The sequence below is a fragment of the Idiotropiscis lumnitzeri genome, chromosome 12 (assembly GCF_059441095.1).
Source record: "Idiotropiscis lumnitzeri isolate Australia: NSW breed Sydney's pygmy pipehorse chromosome 12, RoL_Ilum_1.0, whole genome shotgun sequence".
In the NCBI taxonomy this organism is placed as follows: domain Eukaryota; kingdom Metazoa; phylum Chordata; class Actinopteri; order Syngnathiformes; family Syngnathidae; genus Idiotropiscis; species Idiotropiscis lumnitzeri.
Genome location: NC_142402.1, coordinates 14,887,463 through 14,906,916, shown reverse-complemented (window position 1 = coordinate 14,906,916; position 19,454 = coordinate 14,887,463). Strand labels below are relative to the sequence as shown.

Here is a 19,454-nt window from a genome sequence, read left to right as displayed (position 1 = left end):
ATTTCGAAATCACTTTTGGCCATGAAAAATTCCGTGATGGCCCTAAAATCCCAAATTGAGTTTCTTCCTTTATAACTGAAGATGTGTTGATTTGAAGCCCCTTATGTACTAAAGTTGAATGTAATTGATGTGTAATGTAATTATCATATATCTGTATAAAGTGAACGTCTATTACGGTGCTTGGGGTGCAGAATATTAGGTACTCTTACAACCTCGAGACCAAAAAAAAAAACAGGTTTATGAGCCATAACTTTGAAAATAAAGATTTTTTTTACTCAGTGTGACCGTTTTTGTACCAAATTATCATGTGTCTGCAGTTATTACGGTTCTTAAGATGAGTGTCTCTGTACTGTATAAGAATGACATCTTTCTTAAAACTCATTCGCTACCAGCTAAATTAAGAAAAAAAACATCTTTGACGCCTTTAGCCGTCAATGGTAGTGAATGAGTTAACGAGCCCTGGTAGAATGAGTCTTCAGAATACCGCAGTACTTTAAATAACCAACACCAAAATGTGTCTCATTCCCCATACTTGATTTAATTGGTTATAATCGTCAACATTTATACTATTTGGGCTTTGCTGGGCCCCAGTGGGTCATTAAGCGCCGCATTAGGCTTCGACTGTACAGCTTTGGCCAGCATCTCCAGCTGAGAGATGAAAGTCAGAACTTCTACTGTAGAACTGTGAGTCCAAGCGAGAGGCAGGTGCGTTGGGACGGCCTTCCGATCTGCAATACAGAACATTACGTGTCAGCGCGTGACAAAGACGAAGGAAGACACCTTCCAGAGTGCGTTGCCCACCTTGATAGAACTGCCCGCTGCGGGTTGTGCCAGCAGCTTTGGATAAGGCCAACCATACCACGGTGTCGGCTCCTTGCTCTGGACTGCGCAGCCTCTGCCCCATCATACTGTGGAACTGAGGCATTGACGAGGACACGGCTGCGGATGAGGAACAGGTCCATTTTAGACATGCCATACACTTTTTGTACTTCCTGCAGATTGGTATTTTTTCATTTAGCAAAGTTTAATTTAGAGGCATGAATCCCCCCAAAATAAAAATGAAAATAATAATAATGCCAATAAAAAAAAAATTCTATTTTGCAGTTTTTCACCTTTTGTTGGGTGTGTGGATTCTGGTCCCCACATTTGGGGATAAACGAGGAAATACTGTATTGCTACTGTGACATTTTCTGTTCTATCTAGCTATCTAGTCTATAATTTTATTTCTTCAGGGGGACTGACTTGCATGATTCCTCACATATTTGATATACCTCATGTCGGTTCTGAACGTTTTTGACAGTACCTGGTGTATCTACCCAGCCAGGGTGCATCACAGAGAAGTGTACATCAGGGTACTCTTTGGCCCACTGCTCTGTCAGCACCACCTGCTGTCTCTGTGAAGAACCACAACAAATCATTTATTCTTCAAATAGGCAAATCCTGATTCAAACACATTGTCCCCCTACGTACTTTGTTTTGGGCGTACACCATGAGGCCATCAAAGCTTCCTTTCTCTGACTGCAAGTCATCACTCTGGAGCTTCTGGACCAGCATCCCCCCCGACGACACAGTGATCTAACAGAGACATAGTGTGCTTAGAGCCTTCGACAACGGGTACTACTAAGAGTGTACACAAAAGTGTCACTGTGCGGTCCACTGGTGTGCTGGTTCATACCACCCTCGGATGCCGGCTCTTTTGTAAAAGTGGTATGAGACTTTCAGTGAGAAGGTACATCCCTGAAGAGATGGACAAAGGGCAGATGTTAGAAGATTGTCTCATGCATACTGTATGAGTGCAGTACATGAGGTCTTTTACCCATTGTATTGATCGCAAAATTCTTCTCCAGAGCTTCGGCATTCACCTCTCTCTTGTGTATCATGCAGCCCGCATTGTTTATCTATTAGATAATAACATTAAGCGTTGGCTTTTCCGGAAAATATGACTACTTTGTTGTTAGTCAGTACATACCAAAACATGTAAAGATGGATACTGCTTCTTGAAGGCCTCTGCAAATTCCCATACTTTACGTGATTCTGACAAGTCCACAATATGGACGTACACCTCCTGCAATGAAGATGATTAAAAAAATACTGACGTTTATCAGGAATTTTCCGCCCCAGGTTGATTAGTAGCAAGAAAATTGGTTCTGATAACCAAGACTAGCTTGAGTCTTGCTGAATATTGAAAATCCTCGCTGAGACACAGAGCAATAATTCCTGAATTTAAGAATATTAGAATTAATCTAGTCACTACCTTTGCTATTCAGTCCTCATTTAAAATAAGTATAGTTCTTGCTTGCAAATATTGTAAATAGCGGACTGAAATTCTTAATAGATAAACTCTCATTAGGAGCAAAGAACTTGCATGTACATAATGTGCGGCTGTTCAAGGCGCACAGTCCAGAGTTTCAGTCGTACCAGTCCAAAAAAATGGATCATGAAGAAGGAAAAATCCAAGTTGGATTAAACAAAGTCAGATTTTGGGGGGGAATTTATTTCACAAAAAACAAGACCAAAAACAGAGCATCCATAAAAGGTGTGGACAGACAGCTGCCATCAGCATGATGTCGACGACTACTTACAGTATTCCCAGATTCATTAACGATATCACCCTTGGCCTCCTCGGCTTTATCTTTGTTCCTGCAGACCATGTGTACTCTCCCGCCTGCAAGCATAAATGGTTTCATTTAAATTGGACATAACAAAATGGAGCAATGGGAAGCAATTTACTTCAGCGTGTACCTTTCTTGGCTATAGCCATGGCAGTGGCTTTGCCAATTCCACTATTGGCCCCGGTGACCATGAAAGACCTCCCCACAACCGACACATCCAGGTCCTCGGGCTCAAAGTTTTGAGAAGCTGCTTCATATCCCTTCCTAAAAGAACAGAAATATAAGCACACGCTTAGCAAAAGGATCGGAATGGTATGGCAACCACGTGACATTTTAGGTCATTCATCTCAATCAATGATCGATTCAACACCAGCAATTCCCAGAGAGATCACCAGGTGTGTCGTCGGAAATTATCCAATTTCACTTAATTGGTTCGGAAAATAGTGTACCTTTGTTCTGCCATCGATCCTAGTGACGTAAAGTGACAAGCAGAACGTGATAATATTTTTGTGTCCAACATAACGGCTAAAATTCACACTGAGACAGTACACTTGTGAATACATTGAGACCATTGCGTCATTATTTCAGTATAGTATATATTTTTTGTGACATTTTTGTTTGGTGCTGTTTAAAGTATGTGCCTCAGCCCAATAAAAGTTGGGAAACACTGCACAAGACAAACCAACTGTGAATGGGATGATTGTGATGGCACATAAAGGATGGCTTGTGTGGTGCCATTCGGTGATCAGGCCTTTCATAATTCCTCTACATAAGACCCTTTAACTTAAAGAAATACACACAAAGAGAACAAAACCAACACAAATAGGAGATCAGTGATACTATACAAACATTTTGCATCAGGAAGAGAAATTAAAATACTTGACTGACCTTGTATATTGGTGTATTCCATTTAAAAACCAGATGGCGTTTCGGTAAAGGGACATGGCATCAAATGGTAACTTTGCAGGAGCCTGAAGCCACTTGCGTCGATTTTGGACAACAACTGTGACAGATGAGTGTCACATGGAGAGGGAGGAGGAAGTAGCGTCATGGCGCCCTCTGTCGACACCGCAAGACTCTTGCCCGCAGCTCTAGAACGTCAGTGCATCCGCCGTATTGGATGTGGCACAACTCACCATAGAGAGATGCACTTGGGACTTTTATTTGCCACAAATTCAGCTATGAGATACCTCAGAAAAGGATGTTGCAATGGCCGAGCATGCTTGTGAAATGCGGAACTAAACTCGAGTGCGAATTTGCGAGAATGTGATGAATGTTCACCAATTCCTGCCTACTTTATTTATTAGGAAAACTACGCATTTAGTAAATATTCAGCAACAACACATATTTGATTTGATTCCATGCAAAAATGTTATATACAAAACAATGATCATAAAAGTCAGCATCTAACATGCGGGCCTACTTGCTGAGTTATTCTGTTAATTCTTATTCCACTATGAACACAATATTAATCAGAGCACTGTGTTTTGACGAGTGTAACCAAATACAATGTATCTTGCTTTCAAAATATTACGGCTTGGTGCCATTCTACAGCACATCACTGTCAGTAAAATACTTCCCTCTTGCACTAGTTGTACACTACTTCTGTGGCATACTTTTTTTTTTTCATTTTACTTGCAACAGACCGACAAGAAACACCTTAAAATTATTTTTTTTTTTTTCGTTTCTACCTGGTAAGATTCAGGAACGGTGCTACACCGGTGATAGTGGGCGCTAGAGCGCTGACAGAAATCTGCGTTGCCCAGTAAAGCAGTGAAGCCCCTCCTATATTTTATTTGATATTCTAAAATATGAGTGTAACACTCCTACTGTCGAAGTCAGCTGCCCTATCTCAAATTATCTAATTTAGTCTTAAACCCGTGGTTCAAGTACAGAAACCTGTATATGAATAATGTTGTCTCACTTGTCACATCCAAGATGGCGGCGACGTTGACGCACAAATTCCAGTCAAAGACATAATTTATTTTTTTACACTGTCGATCCTGTAAAACTCCGGCTAGTTCTAGTTTTGTTTTAGATTTTTCTCCAAATCGCGAAGTGGATCGCGTGATATTTCTTTAAAACGCCTGCAATAGGACCAAGCGTACCCCTTACAATAAGCCAATCAAGGTGCTCGCGGTGTGCGCTTCCCACCTCGTACAGCGGCATGCACCGCCCGGTAGGAGGCGGAAGTAGGGCAGAGCTCAGCAACTTTGTTCACTTGTGGCTGTCGACGGTAGACGGCAGGACGGCGAATTTAATGTTATGTTTTTTAAAAGGATATCGTGACCCCGTGTGAGGGTTTAATTCAGATATTTGCATCTGCGGGACGCCTCGATTAACCGGCTGACAACATGGTAAGCGAAGCTCAACGCGTGCGGAGAAAAGATACAAAGTTAGCATCACCTGTTTGCACCTGTTGCCACCGGGAGGTTGTTGGCATCAGAAACCTAACAACGTCATCGTTAGCCAATAATCTCTCTTTTTTTAGTGTGTATGTTTTGTTTTGTTTTTGGACTTGCAGTCACCTTTTGCTGAGTTTAAAGGAAATATGTAAATACGTTCTTGTTATCGTGAGAAAAAAAATCTCCAACCGTCGAACAGCAAAACAGGTTTGGTCACTTTGCGTTGTTTTATGCCTTCATTTCCCGTTCAACTGAAACTGATCTTTTTGTCACTTTTTTTTCGCCCCCTCCACGCTTGACGCATGGTTTTTACATATAGATACGCGTAATAATAAAATAAAATAATTGCAGTATAATTTTAGTAATAATACATTGTACCCATCTCATGTCTAAATGTGAAAAATAGTTTATGTTTAAAAAATATTTTAAAAAACCCATTGTGATTTACTGAAGTTTTACATTATAACAGAAACAAAACTATATCAATTATAGAGGATCAAGGAGATAAAGATAGAAATTAAATTCTCAATACATTCTATCCAGTTAGTGTGGGTTCATGCATTGTATATTTGCTCATTTGGAAAGAAAACACAATACTCTAAATAGGGGTTTGCTGATTTGATTCTCGTATAAATGTTCTGATACTACACACCGATACCACGGCACTACCCTGATGGGCATGTTCTAGGTAGGAGCCTTGTCGCGATACGTTAAAGGACAGTGACGACGTGACAACATTTTTAAATAAAAAGAAAATAAATAAATAAAAAAACTGTAAGAAATTGATACCCAACAAAAGTTTATAATGGCCTATAATAATATTTTTTTCACAGTAAATGTACCACACGCATGCTGATTACTCTACAAACCACACTTTCCGAAATGCATATTCTATAGACAGGGTAATTACATCAATAATGTGCACAAAAATAACATTCTAATACCATACAAATGCCTCAGTCATTTCTTGTAGTCTTTCAGGTTGTACCTGCAGAGGTGTTGCAATCATTAAAATGTTTGTTTGGGCAGTCAAGGTATTCTTTGAGCCGTGGCACTAGCAGAACACACATTACTCTAGTTAATAATGTCCTTGGGTAATCAGGCGTACAACTACTTTTTGTGGTATGAGGCCTGCGTTCACCCCTCTGACTCGATATCCCCCGCTGTCCTTGCTGTGTGTCCTGTGTCATCAGATGCGCTTCCTGCTACTCTTTAGCCGCCAGGGCAAGTTGCGCTTGCAGAAATGGTACACGCCCATGTCTGACCGGGAGAAGAAGAAGATCATCAGGGACATGACCACCGCCGTGTTGGCACGGCAACCGCGTACCTGTAACTTCCTGCACTGGAAAGACCTGAAGATTATTTACAAAAGGTGGGCGGGCCCTTGCATTCTTTCTTTACAGCCACTTACAAAGCAAGCGTGTCTGTTTCTTATCTTCTCACACCCTGACTTTATAATGGATCACGTTACCAACTGACTTACTGATCTTATTCTGTCCCCTTTTCCCTTTTTAGATATGCAAGCTTGTATTTCTGCTTGGCTATAGAGAGCCATGAGAATGAGCTGCTTGCTTTGGAAGTAATTCATCGCTACGTTGAGCTGCTGGACAGATATTTTGGCAATGTATTTTCCCGTTCGCCTTCTTCAATTCTTATTCAAGTCGCAGTAGTCGTGTGGACAATCTACTCAGTTCTATTAATAATCATAATAATCAGTTTCGGTTTTGATTTTAAAGCAAATTTCCCATTTAGGTTTATTATATTTGATGTATTACAATTCCCTGCCTATTCTTGGTTAGGTATTAGTAAATTTACATATCAGCATTTTTTAGGGGAGTGGTGGTGAATCTAGCTCTTGTTATTCCCCCCAAAACACTAAACATGTTTTTGTTTTTGTGGTCTTTCTAATGATCGAAGATGCCACATGATGGCGCCAAACCCTAGGACCACACACTTCCGAACCAGATGAATGGCATAAATGGCACTTTAAATATGGAGATATGCGTGGCAAAATATGTCCTCTTAATATATTTCATTTTTCACAATACATGTCTCGATGCATGTATAGAACATCCACTTTCCTAACCCAAACAACAAAATATAGCGTAATTTTTATTTTATTTTTGTTTTGTTTTGTTTTTTTGTGAAGGCCTGCTTTGCACAAAAATTAGCGTGCGAGGGTGGCACAAAACTGCTCAGCAGCAAACGAACATTAGGTGAAAGAACTAATTTTGTGTATTTTTTCACAATAATCAACTCACTCAAAATTCTATTTTTATTGACGTACTATGTTTGCCCTGCCTATAATTCCGAATCCACAAAAATATTAGACCTACTCACGTTGTAGTATAGAAGTGTAACATTCAGTAAACCCACCCCCCAAAAAAAAAATATATATATATTTTTCCGAGGCTTGCAAGAATACCCATTGTGAACAACTAAAGTGTTAATCTTCTATTTATAAAATGTGTGAGTCATAAACGGTCAAACGAAAAGGCTACTGTGAAGATATTTTAGTGCAAAATCCTGCGGAGTGCCGCTTTAATGAGAGATAATGCTGCTTATCGAAAGCATATTTTTCCTAAAACATTGTTTTAAGGTGTTAGGGGTGTATCTGTTCCACAGTATCCTGTATGATCTGAAATAATCCCTGGCCTCCTCTTCCAGGTGTGCGAGCTCGACATAATCTTTAACTTTGAGAAGGCCTATTTTATCTTGGACGAGTTCCTCATGGGAGGGGAAATCCAGGAAACCTCCAAGCAGATTGTGAACCGCTCCATCGAAGCCTCCGACATGTTGCAGGAGGTGAGATGCTCTGACGCGCAAATCGACACGACACAATGGTGGCATGAATGCGGAACATCTGTTTGTGACGTGCGGCATCATTAACAAGACCGGCCACGAAGGCAGCCGAATGAAACGCCAGTATTTTTAATGAGCCTGCTTTACTTTCACTCATCACACATTGATGAGCTTTTAGAAATCCCTCTGTCTGTCTGTATTTTTAAATCAAAGTAGCAATCGCGTTTTACCCGAAAAGATTTAACACATTGTTTTGAACCACTTAACTGCATTTGCATCAGTGTAAGTATTGCAGTATATGACTGCACATCTCTATTTCGTCCCACCCCTAAAACGCACATGTAAGAGGCATTTACATGGACAGCAGTAACCTGACACCCCTAATACATGGTAGCTGCTTAATCAGATATGGACTGAGATTTTCTTTTTACCTGGTAGTGTCTAATTGAGAACATTTCCTGAAAGTGCTCACTAATGGAGTATTGCTGTCCATGTAAGCATTGCCACCGATGCGCTCAAGGTGAAGGCAACACCAGTCACACACAGTTGCGGCTTGTAAGAATAACTTGTTTGAATCTGCTGCGGACCGGCTTCAATAAAGCTAGGCATACACTATTATAGCAACAAACTGGTTTGATTTGCACAGTGTATGCCCTGCTTTTGTCTGTGGGCCTCTCTCTCGGACTCTCCAGGTGGCATTAGTTTGACTCTTTGTAAACATAAAATAAAATGTTTGGGTGTGTTTGGTAGATTATTTCTTGTTTATAACACTGTTTAATTCCCTTTGAAATGACTGGAGAGACTAATAATGTAATTACTTTGTATGTTTTTACACAAATGATGGCGCAACACATATAGACAGACTATTACAACGCTTGGGCTAATTTTATTTATCCTCTACAAAGAATGGCTAATCTTACTGCAGCCTGCTGAGCAATTGTGACTAGTTCTTTCATGTACAGTATAAGCGTATTTCTGGATTATACTTCCCCCAGTGTACAGTTTTCTACGGAGTCTACACCACAGGGGTCAAACTACCATCTTACATGGTTTAGGTTAGGGGTGACGACCCCGATTATTTGAATCCGCTGTGTTGGAGGAAAACACAACCAAAAACAGGCTTACTGCTGGACTTTGTCTATAAAATTGTTATAGGTACACATTTGCATAAACTTGTATCCAATAACACACACACAAAAAAAATGTACATCGATCTACAATAAAGAATCATTTAACGTTGCTTTTCAGCCTGAAGCAGAAGACTTAAAGTACTTAAAAATAAAAAATCAAATCATGAGTGCCACCTACTGCTGTGGATATGCAATTACACTTTTCTAGTATGGCAAGAAAAAAAAAAAACACATTCGCCTGTCTCAACTGCCTGAGCCAAAAACAAAATTAAATTTTTACATTTGGCCCGCACATCCTCAAGCTTAATGTTTTATATTTGTTTTCCTTAGTAGTTTACTTTTTTCCGGTAGTCTAATAAACTCCAAGCACATTTACTGCCGAGACGTAATCACCCAAACACAAATGGCCCAACTTTTTGTTTTTATGTTCATCTTGGGGAGCAGTAACTTTCCTACTAGTTTTTGCATTGAGCTCCAGCATGGTGACGTGTTGTTTCAGTGTAGTTGTTTGAATGAATGCGAGCGTCTGCACTAGTCAGTGTGATGGTCCGGTTCGATTAACGGCGGTGCCGCTAAATTGCCTTCTGGGTGTTTGCTGTTGTGTTTGTGCTGCCTTTTTTTCCACCCTTGTGAGTGTGCATCGCTCTCCCTCCCTCTCTCTCTCTCTCTCTCTCTCTGTCTGTCGCTCCCTGCCAGTGTTAGTTGCGAGCGGGAGACAGATTTTGCGTGGGAGGGGTCGGGGTGGCGTAGGTCTGGCGGACAGCTCTATGTGGTCAAGTCGTTTTCTTGGGTGTGTTCTGCTTCTCAGTAAGGCTCGACTAACACCTGAATTTGGAATTGATGCCGTAGCCATTAGGCTCCCATTGATTATGATCATTATCGCTTCAGGATGGCAGCAATGATTGGTATGAGGTGGAGCTGTTTGGACCTTGAATATGGACAGACAGGTTAGATGTTCTGCTTGTGTTAGTGACTGTGTGTCGGTGTTCTCAGCACCTTTTTTTTAATTCCAGGTGATGTGTAAACGTGTGCCTCTGAATATTCATCCTATCACACAATTGAGCGTTAAGACCCTTAGAAGGTGATTTATCCTCTCTTGTGTGCTTTTCTCCCCCCACCCCCTCTTTTCTAGACAATGGAGGAATATATGAGCAAGCCGGCGTTTTGACTCAGGAAAAGGGACAAAGTAAGCTCAGGGCCAGAATATAAAAATACAACGATGACATGGGAAGTGGATTCATTTTGATCCTGCTTTAACATTCTCAAGAGAAGAGAGAAGGCTTCATTTACAAGTACATTTTTTTTTTTGGTCCTGCACTCATTTGAAAGTGAAAGGGGTGCAAATATTTTACAGGTGTGGTGAATGTTATTAATATATGTGATTGGTATTTACCATTGTGATTATTTATGATCTAAGTCTATTTAATACAAACAATTTCATAGTCAAACAGCAAGAAGCACATTCCCGAATGAAATGTTGAATCGCTTTTTAATCCGTCTAATCTCAGATTGATTGTGCCTGAGTTGTTGCGAGTGTGGGTGTGGAAATTATTATTATTTTTTTTTATATAACAAGTAAATTGTATCTTCTAATTAAATGTGTATTTTGAGAAACCAACTTGCAGTTTGTTTTTTTTAATAAGCAACACAACTCAGCAAGAAGAAAAATAATACCACTGATGCTTTATTCATCTGTGCTTCATCACACATTATTGAGCATGTACAAAATGGTTTAAAAATGAGCATACATAGCACAACCACTGGTAGGCCGACAATGCAGAGCTTCGCGGTATGAAAGCGATCGGAAGGCAGGCTGATATTTAGACTAATAAATAACTATCCATAATCATAATTACAATAACTTCACGAACCCTGAATATACGCAGAGCCACGGCAGCACTCATTCCAGTCAACTCCAATTGAAAAGAACCCAGATTATATTCTCAAATGTTTGGAAAGTCCTGGGATCTTGAGAGGATGCCATAGTTTAGAGTTATATTCACACGTACTTAAATGTGACAAACGTCAATTCCTTTTAAAGATAATGTAGACTGTTTCTACAAACACAATGTAAAACTTTAACAGTGTCACAAAACTCAATTAGAAACTCTTATTCGATATTTATACTCATTAAGAATTTAGGACGAGTACAAGTTGCAAACCCTGTCTTTTGAATATGTTGGTTTCATCTCCTATGACGTCATTATATTTCTACAATGACCTTGCAGCAAATAGGGACTATATGTATACTAATATATATATATATATTATTTTTTTTTTTAAATTAAGGTGATATCAGCTATGATTTGTACAATAAAATTTGTAAACTAGATCACATCCACCATACAGAGAAAGTTTAAATACTATAATCATAACGTTTACATTCCAGCCATAGCTTTGTCACGGTGCTCCTCTCCTCCTCCTCCTCCTCCTCCTCCCGACGCAGTGCCTGGGGTGGAGGTCTTGGCCTTCATGCCCTCCTCCTCTTCCTTGCTCTGCACCTCAGTGGGCTTCTCCTCCTCAGCCTCCCTCTTGGCCATCGGTCTGCTCCCAGAGTCCGCCTGGCTCAAGTAGTCCTTCACGGCCCTCTCGTACAGCTCGTAGGGGAAGTGGCTCTTCGTCTGCGCCTGGGTGTCCCGTTTGGCGATACCGTTGGGCGGGTACTCGGTGAGGATTTTGGCCGCCAGATAGGTGGTCACCTCGTCCTCCACGTCGCCGTCGTCGGTGTTGTCGTCGTCGGCCTGACGCCGAAAGGGCATCTTGTTGAGCTCGGACAAGAACAGATTCTCCCTGCGCCCGGCTGGAGGCGGGATTTTGACCGATCCCGCGTTTGGTTCAGGGTTGGTCCCCGCTGAGATCCTATCCGAGGATGTCTTGACCGGTCTGGGCATCACCGGGTACTCGTTACTGATGGTCTCCACGCCGATGATATCCAAAAAGTCCTCTCGGTCCATGTCCTCGGGGGCGGCGGCCTTGCTCTTCAGGGGTAGTCTTCGGCTAAAGTAGCGGACTTTTGGGGTTTGTCCGGTGGTGTAGCGGGACAAAGTGGGCGGCGGGTTGCGGTGGAGCTTCCGTAGCTCCTCCGTGAGCAGCATATCGATGAGGTCCTGAGGGGGGACGTGGAGCTTCAACGACAGCTCCAGAAGCTCCTTCACCGTACGAGGATCCACGATGGAGGGGCGGATGAGTCTCTTTCGTTGCTCTCCAGTCTGGTCTCTCTTCTGTGTCTGATCGGTCATCTCCAAAACTTTCAATAGGTAGTAATCGACCAGCTTGGTGTCATCGTCGGCGTCCTCCTGGTCCTGACCCGAGCGTCGCTGCACTCCCTCCCCGTCTTCCTCCTCCTGATCCCCGAGGGCCCTGTCTGCTTCCTCGTGACTCCCGTTCACCATTTCCTCGGTCTCCTCTCGTTCCTCCACGGGAACCCACTCCTCCCCGTCCTCATCAGTCTCCTCGTCCTCATCCCCAAAGATGTCTCTCTTCTGTCCTACAGCCATGGGCATCCTCTCCAACTCCTCGAAGATAGAGCGGAGGTTGGCGAGGCTCTGGGGTGTGTACTTCTGGTCCAGATCCTCTGTTGCCCGCTTGGAGGCATCAGTGTTCTCCTCATCCTCGAACATCAGCGGGTACTTCTTGTGAGGTCTCGGGTAATTGGCGTAATCAGCTGGTGAGCTCTGAACGGTTTCTGTCCCTTTGGTGCGGTGTCTGTATAGGCGGCGGTCATTCTGGGGCGTTGTTGCCGGGCTGAGCTTGGCCTGATCCTGGAGGGACTTGAGCAAGGATCTCATCAACTGTTCCGCAGTGATGTCCTGGCGCTCCGCGGGAGCCTCGTCCTCCTCCCCCGCCTCCTCCTGCTGTTGCCGCTGTTGCTGGGAGGCGAGCTGAAGCAACACCCTGAACTTGTCCACTTCGTCGTAGTCGGAGGGCGCGGGTCCGGGGCGACCCGCGTTACGCTGCTTCAGGTTCTCGATGTACTCCAGAGCTTTGAGCAGATCAGAACCGGCCGGCTGCCCTTCGTCACCGTCACCGCCTCGGAGACGGTACTGGCGGGGGAGAGACGCAGCCTGCACGCTGCATCCATGGAGGAGGATGGCGAGCAGGACCACGGCTGCCCCCGCGGGCAACTTGTGGTGGAAATGCAGCATATTCTAGGAAATTGATCACCTGTACACAGAAAAACAACGTAGATGGTTATCGAGATGTCCTTAACCCATTGACGGATATTGACGCCCAAAAGTACATTCATTTTACCTGGGCTGGCAGTGAATGATTTAATTATATCAACTAAAAAAAAAAAATACAGTTTTTGCACTTAGGGTTTTTTAAACAAAATCTCACTTTTCTACTCATTTTGTGTGGAAATTCCTTAAATTTTCTGTCTCGTTTTAGAGCTATTACACACACCATTAAGATGTTTTGATTTTGTTAATATGCGCATTGCTTTTGTTCGTTTTATAACGAAATGTGACTTTTTTACTATATGAGATTTTTTTGATGAGTCTTGTTTTGATTTTTCGTATAACAGTGGAATAAAAAATAAAATAATTGGTTTTCCTGAGATTTTTTAAATATTATACTAGATGGAATTTCGTGAATTGATTTCATATTCTGACGTCATTAGGTTCGTAACAAATTGGGAAAAATACCTCTGGAATATGTTGTCTATATTTGTCATTGTTCGTCATCTTATCACACACTGCTTAAATTCAAACAAATGTATGTATGGATCCTCCAAATCTCCATCTAGCTGTATCCATGCGTTTGCTCAGGAAGCGTTCGTTTCTATCCATCCATCAATCAAATCTCTGTATGACTCATTCCTCGCGTTCCGAGGAGCAGCGTCGAGATCTAATTGGACGGCAGCTCAAAATAACAGGACAATTCCATCCAAGATATCCGAGATTTCCATTCCAATAATACACATAAAATACATTATGAATCCGCTGCATTTAATGGGTGAAATCGTCGGAGAAATACGCTTCTTACCTTTGAAGAGGACGCTCAGGCAACAGTGGAGGTGTTGGGCATGTCCTCTTGCAGCTTTGTGTTGTGTTGTGTTGTATTGTGTGTGCAGCGCTTGGACAGCTCCTCCGCATATATGAGCAGACACCTGACTAACGCGTCATCGTACAACGCACACATGCAAGAACCGCCCCCCACCCCTCCCATTAAAAAAAAAGAGCCCGTATAAATGATTCACGTTTTTATGGCATGGCATACAAAAAAGCTCGCAGAATTAAAAATAGCCCTCGAATCTGTCTTGTTGCACGGTGAGAGCTATTGATCGTCTATAAGGAAACACACTTAGTTAAATGCTGCAACAATAGAAATAGAAATCCCTTTATTGGGAATAGGGTGCAGTTACTTTAATGCAGAACAAAAATAATAATTTATTGCTCTACAGATGGGAAATTAATGTTAGGATAGAGCAACACAAAATATGTTATATAGACAAAAACAAACAAGGACCAGATAGAGAGAGAGAGAGAGAGAAAGACAGACGACGGTGAGAGAGAGAGACAGAGAGAGAGAGAGAGAGATCATCGTGATTACATACAAAAGCAAATTAGAAAACAGCATTAATAAGCATTAGCACAACTCAAAGTGCTTAATTTTTCCTGACAGTTTTATCATCTTTATGTAAAGTTTCTTTCTGCATGCCAGCGGTTTAATAAGAGTTAAACCCTCCAGTATGACTCACAGGCGCTGTCGCAGTTTTGCAGCCCCTCCTCCTCCTGCTTCTCCTTCCTCCTCCTTCTTGAGATGAACCAACCAGACAGTGATAAACAGCCTCCGGTTGACTAGGGGCCAAAGCTGCGGCACTCCCACCGGTGAGAAGATGGCGACGCAGCGTGCCGCCTGCCAGATGAAGGGCCACGCATGTGGAGAGTGACAAGATTTATGGTGAGCTCCACCAGGCTTCTAAAGAGCACTTGTTTCCTTTCATGTGATGGTGGTAATCAAATGTAAACCCTTGCATCACAGATCCATTTTATACAGGTCTCGTCCTCAACAGAGTTGTACGAGATTGAAGCCTGGATATTTCTCCCCATATTTCAAAAACACACTTTTTAGGTTCATCGAAGCTGCAGATCACTAGCGACCCAAATGAAGCCCTACAGAAAACACACGGATGACACTCTCATAGGCTCCCATCGTCCATTTTTTATTGCAACACAGCTGGTTTTACATCCCATTTGCATCTCAGTCAAGTCCATTAGCGCCGGTAATCAAAGTCGAAGCCCTCTCTTGATCCGCTCCTTTCATCGTGTCATCAGAAAAAAAAACATCACTTCTTAGTTGTCATCAGCCTCTTGCGCTGTCTGGGAGGATGAAACACAGATTTAAATCAGTCATAAAAAGACAGATTGTGTGTTTGTAAAAGTGCTTTACGGTCCCACAGTCATGACATCACATCCCTGCGCACGGGTTAGGCAACAAACAAATATCAGTCTGTGCTTGCGGTCTCGATAGCCATTAGCAGATTGCTAGATTTAGGCAGACGAAGGCATACAAAAATAGAAAGGGGCACTAAACGACCAATCGTTGAGTATGTCACATTGTTGACTCTTTGTGGATGGGTTGGAAATGTAAAAAATGTAAATCCCTGACGTCCTGGTGTTGGAAGAGGAACTGGTCCTTTGACGCCTTTGAAGGCTGACTAATGAGCATTCCATGCAGCGTTCAGAGGACAGTTTAAAATAAAATATCACTTTCTTTCAGTAGTGGGGTGGTCAATGCGTTCAAGGCCTTCTCTGCTGGCCTAACATAATCACAAAATCATGATCATATTCTTTACATGGATGTCATAATATATCCTAGTGTTGAATTTTTAGGTTAGGATTTTTATCCAATCAGAATTCAACAAGCTCGTGTTGCTAGGTAGATTTCATAATACCGGAAGCACGCGCTATCGCTCGGAGGCTTTTTTTTGCGGGTGTCTGTTCCGCATAAGCATGGGCGTTTTTACAGTTGATAGACAGTTGCGATAGCCAATCAGATCACGATTTGGTTACAGTGAGCCTTCTCGCTGAACGTGATAAACGCGTCTTGTGATTGGATAGCGCTATGCGTAATCAACACACCCGGGAGTCCGTTCCTGGCGACCGTTTGAAAATCGAAAATATTTTCTTGCTTTTTTTACAATACAATACAATACAATTGTGTTTTTATAGCGCAAACCACAATGGCCGAAGGAGGGAAAAGTATGGATTTATTTTCAAATACACTTGCGAGGCAGTTTTCAAGACGGACATTTCACGAGAAGCTTGGTCGTGTCCAACACTCACTTAGGACTGCGTAAGTGTGTTTCTGTATATCATTTCTCCAGCTGTGGTGTCATAAATGATGGCGATATGTGGGGGATTTATTCAAGTGAAATGCACGCTTCGCCACTGCTTTTTATGTATACTTGAAAAATATTGACTTAATGTCTTCATTAGAAGAGCCATACTGTACATCAAAGCATTTCTCTAATTTGCTGCCCGGTTCTCGGGAGGAAGACTTACAAAGATGACGTACATTTGTGGTGGTTAGTTTGAGCGAGTCCTCTAAACACCGTGTGTAGAATAACGTAATTTTTCAAACTCTCAAATGGCTAAGCCGTGTTTCAACAACGCGGCAGATTATGTGCCTAGAGTCCATTGTGGCCACTGAACTAAAGATTGTATTCTTCGTGTGCCCCCCCCCTAAAAAAAACACAAAAAAAACCACAAGATGTGACAGCCGTGAGGAAGAGAGAAAATCAAACACCTCTGAGGAGTGTGAGGGCGGATGCGTTGCACAAAATTTTGAGGGACTCACACAATTTTTAGTTTTGGAAAAAATGGGTCACCGATGGTGTGATGCTATACTTCATGGAAATATTTCAAATACAACACTGAATTCCTTGTTAGCCCCTCCCCTACCTCGTTAAAGAGTCCGTCATGATGCTAGCCACTTATTAAGCTTCTTTGGTTCAAATTGGAATATTATTAGAATATTCCCTTGGCCAACTGACATTTATGTTATACACTGTCTGCAATTGAATGGACACATTTGGTTGTTATAAACTGATGCGATTTGAAGCCTTGACTAAGTATGAGCATGTTGTAAGGTGCCCTTCAAGGGTCAAAAAGGTTCACTGCTGTCTCAGTTGACACAGGCAGCGTTATAGTCAAAAATGATTATAAACCCATTTCTCGTGTGAAATGGCTTCAGAGAATTCAACATAAAATTAACCTCCCCCCCTTTTTTTAACCAGAGTGGATGCTCAGTTGACAAACAATTCAGTCAGTTCGCATGCTCCGTTGTGCTTTTTCTTTTGTCACAACATTGCAGGTATCTCTATTGTTTTTGCGCTATATAAGCCCGCAGTATGCCTCCAAAGAAAGTGTGAACTGCGAACGAGTGAGAGTCTTAATAGGAAGAGTAATCGTGTTCCTACTGGGTTTAAAAATAATAATAATAATCATAAAAGGACACAAGAGCTACACATGAAAACGCTGTTAGTGTTTGTGATCTTGCTGCGCAGTTTGGTATCTATACTAAATTGTTCAGATGAAAGTGGCAATAAAGGCAGCCAGTGGGGCGCAAGTAGCGACTGTTATGATGAAGTAGCCACTTTAAATTTAATATGAGGTAGAAGATCACTGGTGGTAGGGATTGGGATTGCACAGTGATTTGCTAGTCATTGTATTGTGTTATTTTTTTTCATAACTATGTGTATTTTCTCTTCTATAGTTACTGTATTTATTTTGAACTAAACATCGATTAAAAACAAGTGACATAGGTGGATCATTTTTCTTATTCATGTTTGTGTTTGAAGGACTCAACTCAAGTATCAATTCAAACAATGAATCCAGATTTTGCTTTATTTTACAATCCAAAGTCATTCAAATATGAGTCACTGTGAGCAGAAGATGGACTCATGCTCTTTTGTTTGTTTTCATCCTCGTCTTCATCACCACTACCCCACAACACATACAACCCCCCCACCTACCACCTAAGCAAGGAGAGAATGGCACACCCGTTGTCATGGCACATCTTCTTTTCATCCCACGTCTCCATGGCGACGCCGCCTCACGGCCTTTCAAGTGCCTCCACCTTTTGTTTCTTTGCACGGGTTTGTGTTTGTCTTCTTCTCCTCCAACAGGCACCTCCTCTTCCAATAGAGTCACTTTCTTTGCTGATGCACCAATTATGGTGCCGGAGACATTGTGTTGCCTAGGCTGTCAGAAGGGAGAATGGAGCATTAATTGAGTGTAAGGTTGGAGCATATTAGGGTGGGAGTCAGTGAGATTTGAGCAGACGAGTGGGATGGAGGTGCAAAGTGTGGCTCTGCATGCGTTTCCTGTTTGAAAAGGTCACGTGTCGATGTACTGTCACAAAAACAGTGGGAGAGGGCAATTTCTGAATTAATGAGCTCAACCGGGCTTCAATTCCTTTCGCCACTAATGGACATCATTTGCGTAAAAGAAGTCAGCTCCTGTATACACTTATGAGTTTTGAGGTAAAGATGGCAAGCTTTGTGCTAAAAAGACTTCTACTTCTGAGACTGTACAATGATGGGGAAATGTTTAATGCATATAAATAATCTTTTCAGGTTTTTATGTCATGCTCTTTCATCCCAACACATTTTAAATATAGCTTGCCAATCTGTTAGTGAGCAATTTTCATTTTACAAAATAATCTACTCAATGTTCCGATGTGTCAGACAATTAATTAATAATTAATTAATTAATAATGCCTTTATTAGTCCCACAATGGGGAAATTCGAGATTCGAACCCAGGCCTCCTGGGGAGACTGGGTCCGGAACGCGGCGCCTTAGACCACTCGGCCATCCTGGCAGCCAAAAATTCGAGATTAGTCATTATCTGGATGACCACCATTTGTCACCATAAAATGAATAAACTAAATTGCAAAATATTGCAAAATACTTCTTTACAAAAATCAGTTGGTGACATGGAAATTTATGGAGCACCTCCTTTGCGTCTTGGGACTATTGTCATAGACTTTATGTTGGGTGCCTGTTGTTCCATCAAAGGTCTGTTGGTGGTCTCAAGGTGTATGAAGTTGGTCAGATTCACATGAGCATACAGAAGGTCTACTTCGACTCTACTTGCTAAATTTGTCTACTTCTAGTGCTCTAGCAAATCTACTTTGTAGTAGACTTCTAGTCTACTATCTGAACTATTCTAATTCTAGTCTACTAGCTGAACTTGTCTACTTCAAGTCAATGAGTTAATAATATTTCTAGTCTACTAGGTCATTTCGTTTGTTCATAATCTACTGGCTGAATTTGTCTACTTATCTACTATCTTAACTAGTCTACTTGTAGTCTACTAGCTAAACTTGTCTTTTTATATTCTACCCTCTAAACTAATCTGCTTCTAGTTCACTAGCTCTATTAGTCTACTTATAGTTTATTCCAACTGCTTACTTAAAGGTCATACGACAGCATCCCAATTGAATGAAGTCCTGGCTTTGACTGGCCTCTCCAAAAACTTAATTTTGTTGTTTTTAT

The 19,454-nt window shown here is 41.8% G+C and overlaps 3 protein-coding genes across 4 annotated transcripts; 1 reads left to right on the top strand and 2 right to left on the bottom strand.

The window, feature by feature from the left end:
- Nucleotides 1-517: 517 nt before the first annotated feature.
- dhrs12lb (dehydrogenase/reductase (SDR family) member 12-like b) lies at nt 518-3,687 on the bottom strand. The gene is made up of 10 exons (XM_088312182.1): nt 3,501-3,687; nt 2,743-2,876; nt 2,583-2,665; nt 1,970-2,065; nt 1,817-1,898; nt 1,676-1,737; nt 1,471-1,575; nt 1,304-1,394; nt 802-939; nt 518-728 (listed from the first exon to the last, which is right to left on the bottom strand). Exons 1-10 carry the CDS (start codon nt 3,554-3,556, stop codon nt 562-564), a joined length of 1,014 nt encoding a protein of 337 aa, XP_088168308.1. The 5' UTR covers nt 3,557-3,687; the 3' UTR covers nt 518-561.
- Nucleotides 3,688-4,715: 1,028 nt separating this feature from the next.
- Nucleotides 4,716-10,567, top strand: ap1s3b (adaptor related protein complex 1 subunit sigma 3b). Of its 2 annotated transcripts, XM_088312183.1 has the most exons (6): nt 4,716-4,969; nt 6,211-6,389; nt 6,533-6,641; nt 7,685-7,822; nt 9,838-9,896; nt 10,082-10,567. In XM_088312183.1, exons 1-5 carry the CDS (start codon nt 4,967-4,969, stop codon nt 9,880-9,882), a joined length of 474 nt encoding a protein of 157 aa, XP_088168309.1. In that variant the 5' UTR covers nt 4,716-4,966; the 3' UTR covers nt 9,883-9,896; nt 10,082-10,567. The 2 variants fall into 2 exon arrangements, with proteins under 2 accessions (XP_088168309.1, XP_088168310.1); XM_088312184.1 differs by lacking the exon at nt 9,838-9,896 and having other exon boundaries at nt 4,717-4,969.
- A 48-nt stretch (nt 10,568-10,615) lies between these two features.
- scg2b (secretogranin II b) lies at nt 10,616-14,083 on the bottom strand. The gene is made up of 2 exons (XM_088312181.1): nt 13,936-14,083; nt 10,616-13,113 (listed from the first exon to the last, which is right to left on the bottom strand). The coding sequence occupies exon 2, from the start codon at nt 13,092-13,094 to the stop codon at nt 11,328-11,330; it is 1,767 nt and encodes a 588-aa protein (XP_088168307.1). The 5' UTR covers nt 13,095-13,113; nt 13,936-14,083; the 3' UTR covers nt 10,616-11,327.
- Nucleotides 14,084-19,454: the final 5,371 nt, after the last annotated feature.